Source organism: Dendrobium catenatum, unplaced genomic scaffold (genome assembly GCF_001605985.2).
Source record: "Dendrobium catenatum unplaced genomic scaffold, ASM160598v2 fragScaff_scaffold_317, whole genome shotgun sequence".
NCBI classification, from domain to species: Eukaryota; Viridiplantae; Streptophyta; class Magnoliopsida; order Asparagales; family Orchidaceae; genus Dendrobium; species Dendrobium catenatum.
Window position 1 is genome coordinate 349,738 of NW_021318779.1, and position 10,452 is coordinate 360,189.

Below are 10,452 nucleotides of genomic sequence, written 5' to 3' on the forward strand. Positions count from 1 at the left end.
GTGCAGATAATACTTACCAAAGTTTGTTCCGAATGATAAGAAGGGCTCTCCTACTGTTCATAACGACGCTCATAATTCGCTTTCCACTCTCACTATGTTGGGCCAAACTAAGACTATTTTAATTAAGTGTGCCCAGCTTTGATCCCAAATTCCTTTAGAACAAAGAGATCTCAAATAGATTCTCCCACTAATTATCATTATCTCACTAATTGATAGGACATATCGTTTGTATTAATTGTTCCATCAACTTCGAAACACATTTCGGGGATGGTTCAACAAAGTCATCAACAATAGAACAGTTCCCTAAAATCCGTCACTGACCAGTGAAGAAAGCTGTAAACCTCTGTGTCGGACACATTGACTACAGCTGCTCGAACACTTTTACTGTAGTAAACAAATATCTCTGTTAAAGTGATTTATCCAAGTATATCCGGCTCGTACCATATGGCATTATGCCCAAAACAACATTTCAACCTCAGCATTTAGCCATTATTGAATAATTGAATTCTCACTCCCGATCATCCTCCGTTGGGAAGACCATCGATCCGTTTTGATACCTCCAGTTAGCTTGCTTATTTGATTCTCATTCTGCTCATATGCTTATCCCTCCCGAATAGTCTCCTCAATCAAAACAAACCTTGAGCGACCATGCACAAAAACATGAACCTGTATCTGATTAATCTCTTTATTACTGACAAAACAACTAAGAGCACTCTCTATTATTGGATCTTCTTCTCCACTTTCTTACCAAAATTCGGTGACCCAATCTAGATCCATGCTCCCACAGCGGATGCTAACACTCGATGTGTATCCACCGGCAATCAATGGACCAAACAGCATTTGCATACGAAGGAAGTCGTTTATTTCTCAACATCAACACCACAATTTTGTTTATCTGGAGCGAAAGTACATCTCATAGATTCCACTTCTACTAATATTCCCTCCTAAATCCCGTCTCGACTTCTAGGTCGTGAAAAGCATCGAGCTGGTCGGAGCCCGAGTGGATGCAACACAATCCAATGAGCCCCAGTTTATCAGCCGTGAATGATAGCTCAGCATCTCGTGTTCAATGAAAAGTACATCCGCAATATACAGTCACACTTTCTGTCTGAACTGATGCAGACTGAAGAATCCACCAATTCCTTTACCTGCTGCTCAGCCCTATGACCAACCTTACCGACACATGCTTTATCAATCGGACTCATAAATTGAGGAAGTATATATACTCTTTTCAATATTTTCTGGCGGTTGGAAGAACCCTGTCGCCGTCCTACCTACACAGAAACCTGACCTAACGTCCCCAAAATGCCCCCCTTGAGTTTACCCTTTGAGGTAATGTCTTCTTGTTCGTACCAAAGAATCCAAATCGCACTATTTTTCATGATTCGCGCGCGCAAAAAGCGCACAATCTTATTCCTCCACATCACATTTAAGTTTATTGACATATCATCTCGTATTCAAGACTAACATGATCCCTCTTTCTCGTTGAAAACGTGCGGCCCAATTACCCTCTATAGCCACCTATCTCTAAACATACTTAACATCACCTAAACTATGGTCAGAGATATGAGGCAGAAAGATATGAGAGGGCGAGTCCCTCCTAATCTCTATAACAGGGGGATGAAATTCCCTCTTAAACGGGGATTAGACGCGAAAGACGCCTCCTTCATGATTTGTCTCGCCAACTTGACTCAACCACTCTGCACGCGACCCATCATATCCATACACTCCCAACGCGACCGTCTGTCTCACTGTCGGATTTCTCCGAGCCAACCGCGGCGAGACCATACTCCCACCTGCAGGCTAACACCTATAAGAGCACACTATTCCCTCTCGCTATCTCAACTCGATTCACAAACAACCCCAAACCCAGTACACTATAGAAGATCATGCGGTTTCAGACATCCAACTGGCACCAAGCGCGCACTTGAGAGTCACTTGGGAGCTGATATCCCACGGAGAAGGCCTGAGCGCTACTTTCGAGCGGTCGCTCTGAGTTCTCCCTTGTGCTGTGATGATCGCTACTCACGCTCCCGCTAAGACAGATGCGATGTGTGTCCTGCTCGGCTCCGGTACCCGACTAACACACATTGAAGCTAGCCCTAGAGAGAGCTCCCGCTGGGACCAGCACAGCTTCGATGGAGAGCGTCTCCTCACCTCCACCGGTGTGAAGGCCACAGCTCGGGACGCGCCTCCACCTCGCGTTTATTATCGAAGAGTCAACTAACTGGACCATCCATTGCCTGAAGAAGTGCTGCCGATCCAAACAAATGTCAGTATTAACAGCATTTGATTTCTTCCAGGCATTTGACGCAGCCGACATCTCCTCCTTTCTCCTTCGTTAATCTTCGTGACACGCACCTGGAGCTTTCCTGGTTGATTGAAGAAACTCGTGCATTGAGGCACTTACCACAGAACAGCTGGATGATGGGCCTCCCTCCTTGGTGCCGAAAGAACCAGGTACAATCAACATCGACAAATGCCACCGCCTATTCTGCTGAGGCATTAGTTCACGCTCAGAACAATCCACCAAAATACCAAAATTTAACACACGGGCTAGCCCGTTCAAACATTCATACTGAATTGATTCAACATGCGATAAACTGAAGGCCTTACGAAAGATCTTGCAAGCTACTCATTCTCCAAACGTAAAGCAAGAGGTTTTTCCTGTTCGCAAAAATGGGATTATCCGATATTTTTTAACTCACCTTCAATCGTCCAGCCAGGAGCCAGACGCAGACCGTCTCATGACAGTCCGCACTTCAATCTGCCCAGTGAGTCAAGAGTGCCAACCTCGCGTGGTATCACAATTGAGATCAGCCCCAAGTTTCCATCAAAGGAACGATCACTTCCACCAGTAAACAATCACCTCCTGCATAGCCTCTCCTGCATACTCTCTTACTGGTGCGATTATCCCTTCCTCCAAACTGATCTACAACTCCCATATAACTCATTGGGAAATCTTCCGCCTCAGAGCCCCCCCAAGAATCTCCATCACCTCCATTACGATCAACAGACCTCTGCATTGGCACATCCCTACCTCCATTCCCAGATCTCCAGCTAGGAAACTCCCTCTCCAAGCTCAGCAGAAGGAACCACCTCCTTCCCAGCAACTATACCTTTCATTCAGATTCCCCCGATCTCGAAGAATCCAGCTCTACTCGGAGGTCTAGCACACGACCTCCAAGAACCAGACGATGACAGCTCCTTCACTACCCTGCTCCATACTTTACCTCCCACACATTCCCCCCCAATTTGCCATTCTTCACTCCATCTCCCCGACTAGAAACCACCTCCAGCCTATTCTTCCCTTCCACGAATCTCCTTTCCATCCCACCGCTCCTCGTCGAAGGGCTGACAGGATGACCGCAGGTCACCCCCCACCATAATCACGAATGAGCCCCGTCCAACACCGGCGACCAAGATCTCGAGCCAGGAGAGACTCCCCTCGATCGGCGTCGCACGGAGAAATCCCCGAAGAGACAATGTGAAAGAGAGAGAAGAGAGACGAGAGCAAGTCAATTCCCAAGAGAGCTTCTCTCTTAAACCACTCTATGAGAGAAGAAAAAATTTAAAAATTAAGAGGCATAAAAGAGAAAGTGGAGAGGGGAGATGGAAGAACGGGGAGGGGAGGGCCAGTGAGGGTGTGGGAGAGGGAGATTGGACGAGAGGAGAGAGGGAGAGAGACGAGAGGAGAGGAAAGGGGAGAGGAGAGAGAGAGAAGAGAGAGAGAGAGAGACGAAGAGCAGAGGTAGGAACGGGGAGAGAGGGAGACGGGAGAGGGAGAGGGGAGAAAGAGAGAGAGAGAGAGAAGAGGAGAGAGAGAGAGAAGAGAGAGAGAGAGGAGAGGGTGGTGTGTGGGAGAGGAGAGGGATGAGAGAGTAGGATGAGTGAGAGGGTAGTGGAGAGAGGGGAGATGGGAGAGGGGAGAGAGGGACGGCAGGAGGGTAAAGAAGGAGAAGGTAGAGAGAGAGAGAGAGAGGAGAGAGAGAGGAGAGGGAGAGGGAGAGGGAGGAGAGGGTGAGGGTTGTGTGTATGTGTGTTGAAGAGAGAGAGAGAGAGGGAGAGATGAGAGAGAGAGGAGAGGCGAGAGAGAGGGAGAGGGAGGCGAGAGGGAGAGGGAGAGAGAGAGAGAGCTAATATTGCATTTAGCATTACCAAGGAAATAAAAAGTCGTTACAAGCATAGAATAAATAAAAAGAGCTACCACGTCGTTCACTTCCACCCTCAACAAAGACAGTAGAGAAGAAGGGGAATCTTCTTAGTGAGTCCTTATACAAAAAATTACCCAAAATAGCCAAATGAGCCAGTTAATCCGCCGGCGATTACTGTTCCCGGAGGATGATGTTGGAACAAAACTTGATTTAAAGTTAAGCATTGAAGGAGATGTCTAGTTCCCTCAGACATCCACGATGGTGTCCAAGGCCGCCAATTCCCCCCAAGCGCTGCATCCAACGAACCCGCATTAGAGCAGTGGCTTCCCTCTCTCTCTCTCTCCCTCTCCTCTCTCTCTCCTCCCCCATCTCTCTCTCCTCTCTCTTCTCCCTCTCTCTCTCCCCTCTCCCTCTCCTTCTCTCTCTCTCTCTCCCTCTCTCTCTCTCTCCCTCCCTCTCCCTCTCTCTCTCTCTATCGCTCATTTCCCCCTTTTTTCTCTCTCTTGTTTTTTTTTTCTAGAGAGAGAGGCTCTGGGTATGGCGGGAAGTGACCGAAGGTCACTGTTTCGTCCGTATGGGGGCGGAGGCGATTGTACGGAGGGAGAGGATCGTAGGCGTAGCATTGGTGGAGGAGGGGCTGTGAAGAAGCTCGGAGATCGTTCTCCTAGCAAACCGACGGGAGGCAAGGGAAGGAAAGGCTAGTGAAGGAGGTAGAAATGGATCGGACGGATTCCAGGAGGGCCGTTGGGAGGCTAAATCCAGGGGTAAGGCTTCCAAAGGAGCGGCATCGCCGGCTAAGGACGGAACTGGCCCGTCTCCTGCTGGGGACATTTTGGAGGTAAGTCAACCTTCGCCTTTGGGGGGTGGGGGGGGGCTGCGGATAAAAAGATGGGAGTGAAGGTTTCACTTGATCCGATCTTTGTTGCTAATGGGACATCCATGGAGGTCGAGGGGCCTAATCCGGTGGTGGATGATTGGGAGGATATGGAGGAGGCCTTTGATGTGGATGCCAAAAATGGCAGGGAGCTCGGGACTGCTGGCGGTGAGCCCGGAAGTTGCTGAATGGTGCAACAAGATGGAGGAGAATACAGGTGTTGAGGGGAGCGATGTGGCTATGAAGGATGATGAGGCAGTCAATGTATCTATTGGGTGTGAAAGTGCTGATACCACCCTGGTGCCGATGGAAACCCGAACAGAGGGCACGCAACCTGTTTGTAGAAATGTTGAGGCTGCTGGAGAGGCTGGATGTGTCGAGATGGGCAGCAGGAAATGTACGACGGTGGGTAATCCGTTCTCGGCTTTAGTTGGAAATCCTTGGAAGAAGCCGGAACACATCCCGATCCTCCATCCCGAAAAGCTTGATGCCTTCGCGGAAGATGGTACTACGATCAACCTCAACCTGGATCGTATCAAGGCCAATATGGACATGCTGGATCGTGCGGTAGTGGGGAAGATAATTGGTAGAAGCACGTCGTTCTTCGCTCTGAAATCGGAATTACAATGGAAATGGGGCCGTTTTGGTGAATTCCAGATCACTATGCTTGGTCATGGCTATTTTGTCTGCATCCTTACCACGGTGGAGGCGAGGGATGCTGTGTTGAGCGGTGGGGTCCTTGGTTTATTGGTGGCAGCTTGGTGGGCCTTGATAGGTGGTCGCCGGATTTTTCCCCAGCTTCGATGGAGGGGCTGTCGTCCCCGGTGTGGATTAGAATGCCTAATCTACCTCTACAATATTAGGATGAGTGTAATATTGCGAGGATTGCCTCCAGATTTGGTACTTAGTTATGGATCGATGCGCATACTGGAAGCTGGGGACGCCGAGATATGCTTGGGTTTGTGTAAGGGTGAACTTAACCAACAAGTTGCTCGCGGGAGCATGGGTCAACGGATGGAAAGGGAAATTCTACCAACCAGTAGAGTATGAGGGTATCGGCCTTATGTGCTATGGGTGTGGAAAAGTGGGACACAGGCGGGAACATTGCCCCTACAAGCCGAACAGCATCGGAATTACGGGCCCGAGCAGTCCTGGGGAAAAGCCGTCAGCTCGAACTCTGGTCGGGAGATGTAATGCTCTCCCTCCTATACCGTGTACTGGGGAGCTTTTGACTACCCCTAAGCCTGGCCCTACAACGGCATTTATGGATGGAGGTGACCCTCCCCCGACTAGTGGTAGTTCGGGCAGCAGTGGGCATGGGGTGCCCCCCCCCCCCCCCCCCGTGCACCCCCCCCCCCCCCCGGCTTCGTCCAGTGCGGGTATGGACCCCTGTGTGGGAGCCCGTGATGAAGAGGTGGCGGTTGGACCCTGGATTCAAGTCCCTCCTAGGCGTAGGAGGTCCTCCCGTGCCCCGGGCACGGCTGGTCATAGCAGTATCCCCAAGGCCAAGCCTATTGCTACTAGGCAAGTTGATCTGAGTAAGGTGAGCCTCCCTCAAAGCAAGGTACGGCCTACTCAAGTGCAGAAACGAATGGGTTTTAAAAAACCGCTTCCTTTTACGGTTGGAATACGATCGGATAATTCCACGGTGAATAGGTTCTCGTTTGACAAGGAGCTGAGCCTATTCAATTTGCCGGTGGAGCTTCCACGAAAGAGGAAAAAGGAGATGGGGGACACAGATGGCGGCGGGGATGCTTCCCCTTCGGTTATTTAATGTCCACGGCCCTCATCTGGAACTGCAGGGGAGCCCGTAAGAAATAAACGGGCTACCACTTGCGAAGCCTCGTTAGTAATAAAGAGGTTTATTTTGTTGGGTTGACTGAAACTATGATTGAGGAAGTCAATAGATCCGAGGTGGACAGGATTATTGGGAAAAACTGGGAATTCCTCCATGTTCCGGCTAATGGTCGTTCGGGGGGATTTCTTGCGATATGGAAACGGGATGTTGTTCAATTTGAAGTTTGCTCGATGTCAAATCAGGTGTTTATTGGGTGGCTAACCCTCCCAAATGGTCAAAGGTGGTTGGTTGCGGTAGTGTATGCCAATAAGGACTACCATTCTCGGCGGGCTCTCTGGAACGATATTGGCTCGCTGATCAACTCTGAAGACCTGTTGGTGGAATTTTGAAAACATATTTAAAAATATTAGTTTTCTTTGGGACTTAAAATTGAATTCTAAATCGAATTGTCTCGTTAGAAAAAAGTATATCACCTCGAGAGGTGAAAAATAAAATATTCATAACGGTAATAGATCTTAGAATTATAAAATTCATCTTGAATATCTGTGACCGGATGCTAAAGAAACTTCATATGGCCCCGAAGGGTCAAAAGAGGATTCAACTGAAATATCCAGCTACAATATTCAAGAAGTGTGAATCGTTAGGTTCACATTCCAAGCCTTATCAAGAATGATGTATTCTCGAAGGGGAAAATATCAGTCGATGAATATTCTTTGAATATGAAACAATGAATCGCACTAAGATATTTATAGCTTTTCCCAAAGAAATCCAATTGATTTTTGAAAAATCAAAGTTCTAAAAAATCAGTCGCATTTGTTGTCGGGGTTGTGGCTGTTCTAAATCTTAGAGCGCAAAGCCCTCGTAGTTAATTACATCGTAGAAAAACAAGGGTCTCTATGAAATACTCTCGAATAAATAACGTACAAATCTTTGTTAGATTTTTCTAAGGAGTGATATCAAAACGAGAAGGAATTTTGGGAAACTCAAAGAGAATGGTGACAAAATGACATCTTATTAACAGAATCAAATAGAGAAGAGTAGGGGATCACTTTGAGATCTGTAAACCATCCGGGAAGGTCCCCAACCTTGAATCTAAATTTGGCTATGTTTAGGATGAAATGACCTTTAATTAGAGTGCGATATTATTAAAATTTGGGACTATATCCCAAGTAATTTGAGGGTCTTATAATCAAAGATCTGCCCCGTATCTAATCTATTTTGGACACTGGGACCACAGTTCGTCCATCCTAACTATGTATGCAAGGTCTGGCACTTACCACCGGCCTGGATGGTGGAGCCAGCTAATACCACCTAATCGAATTAAAAAGAGAGATCTGGTCTTTTATGAAAGATGGAAGGGAGTTGTATTTAAAGGTTTTGCGAGAAGTTGGGGCAACATCTAGAGCATTTCCTAATTGGCCTTCAACTATGTTTGGTGCTAAAATGCTAAACTGGATGCAATTAAAATTTTGACTTCTTAAGTAGATGTTTCTAATGCATGTGTGCGGTGTCAACTTGTAAAATCTATGTCTGAAATTTTATAAAAACAGCTATATAAATAATTTTTTAGAAGACTGGACTTCCCCAGGTCGCACCTCGTCCTTCATAGTCAACATCGACTCTTCCCGCAGGCAGGGGAAGTGGTCTAAACAAGAAAGGTAATGCAAACAATATGCATGCGACCCGGGGTCGTCCCCGGCTAATCCTAGATTCGTTATCTTTCTATGTTTTAGACTCACCTAATGTTTAGACTTTTAAAATATGAGTAGAAAAACATTTCACACCCTCCGATCTCACGATCCAGTGCGAAAACAAAGAGCGAGCAAGCAATCGCCAAAAGACTTAGCTAAATAGACAAGTACTCCTAAGTCAATCAAATCAAGTCACATCAATAATACAAATTAATTAATAAGTCCATTAGGCATAAAATGTCCTTGCTTATTACAAACCAGAAATAATACAGAAAGTAAAGATGCCGTGCACCACTGACACAAGCCCGGATCTAAGCCTAAGTAATGACGCAAGTGTATTTTGATGTGTGAGATACTCTACAATCTTTCAAGTCTTCAAATCTTCAATTTCATTCTTCTTTGACTCTTTTCTTCAATCTTCTTGGAATCGTTCATTAGTGGAAATACCCCAAATGGACAAGAGGTCACTTCCCTCAAAGGGAAGGCCAACTCTTTCCTCTTTGGTTGGTAAGAATGAGTACTCTGATCAAATTTTAGATTTCCAAAATTGAAAAGTGTGCTCCTATAGAGGGGGTGCCAATTTCCTCTTTGAATCCAACTTTTGGAATCTATTTGTTATCCCAACTCAATAATAAACTATTTCAAACAACTTGACACTTGCACAATATTACAATTTGGATATTCAAAAAATAAAAAAATCTAGACCTCATCTCTCAGGTTATCCTAAGCAATTAATCATACTTAAAAAGCAATGATTCCCATATAGCAGTTGAATGAGCAAAAAAGAAGAAAGTAACACACTTTATCCCAAGCCACGCTCTTTGTTTATATTGGGGGCTTGCAGCTGTGAGCACCTGTTGCAAAGTTATATATTATGCATTTTTTTATTTTGTCCCCATTTTTTATATTCCCTTGCGCATAGAGCGTGGCACCTGCAGAAAAGCTGATTAGTCAGCAATCGCCCAGAGCGTCTTAGCCTAATCCTAAAGGGTAATCAGTCGCCAAACACATCGAATCCATTCCACAGAGTACGGAAATAAAGTAAGCAGACACGCAAAGACAAATTTTACATACACAACATGCAGTGAAAACTACAAACAAATCCATAGCACTCAACTGATACAAAGTAAGTAAACACTTGGCTCTCCTGATCTAGAGTTGGTTTCCTAGCACAGTCATCTACAAGTGTGTGAGAAATCAGGTCGTTGTGGCGTGGGGATGATCCTAATTAAGTGATTAGCTAATGGTAAACTCTAAAGAAATTTTGGATTTGTTAAGCTTAGAAGGGGCGGTTTTAATTAAAATTTACGAATATACCAGAATTTAATTTTTTAATTAGAAATATTTGTAGAAATTAATTGAATTACTACCTTTGTTTCACACCGCAGCCGTGCACAAGTTTTATCTCTACACTTCCTTGGGTCATAAGCTATTAGCCTCGTAGGCCTGGTGTACCCAGTAGTAATCGGGTTGATTAAATGTTATTTAAAATTGCGTTGAATTAAAAGAGCGTGGATTAATATAAAAGGGTGTTGCTGATCTTTAATGGAATTAGTGTGAGAATTTATTAGCCTAATTAAGAAAATTTTCTGAAATTTGGGAGAGTCTAATTATGTTTTGGAGTGTTAGTTCCGGCACACCGCTTCAACATAAGGGGGCGTCAAAATTTGCTTTTCAAATTAGAGCTTAATCTTAAAAGGTTTCAGCATTTTAAATAAATACTTAGGACCTTAATTAGAGTTGTTATACAGTGGTACATTCAATTTGGAGTATTTCTATTCAAAAAAGTTATGTTTTTAGAAGTTTAAGCCCCGATTTTGACCTAGAGTGCGACCTCAAAAATGTTGACTTTTAAAATTGCAGAATTTCTGGAAATTTATATTTTAATAATACTAGACAATCACTATGAGTTTAATGCAAGTGAGTTTTTACCGC

At 45.4% G+C, this 10,452-nt stretch overlaps 2 protein-coding genes across 2 annotated transcripts in view; both read left to right on the plus strand.

Annotated features, from left to right (window-relative positions):
- LOC110115858 overlaps positions 1-2,607 on the plus strand; it is a 9,903-nt gene extending 7,296 nt beyond the window's left edge. The window contains exon 3 of the mRNA XM_028693555.1: positions 2,304-2,607. Coding sequence (XP_028549388.1) covers positions 2,304-2,607 — 304 coding nt within the window. The remainder of the gene's footprint in view (positions 1-2,303) is intronic.
- A 3,484-nt stretch (positions 2,608-6,091) lies between these two features.
- Positions 6,092-6,802, plus strand: LOC114579334 (extensin-like). Its single transcript, XM_028693556.1, has one exon. The coding sequence runs from the start codon at positions 6,092-6,094 to the stop codon at positions 6,800-6,802; it is 711 nt and encodes a 236-aa protein (XP_028549389.1).
- The last annotated feature ends 3,650 nt before the right edge of the window (positions 6,803-10,452 follow it).

What these genes read in the sequence shown, in the direction of transcription:
- LOC114579334 (XM_028693556.1), top strand. Translation starts at nt 6,092, where the DNA reads ATGTGCTATGGGTGTGGAAAAGTGGGACACAGGCGGGAACATTGCCCC.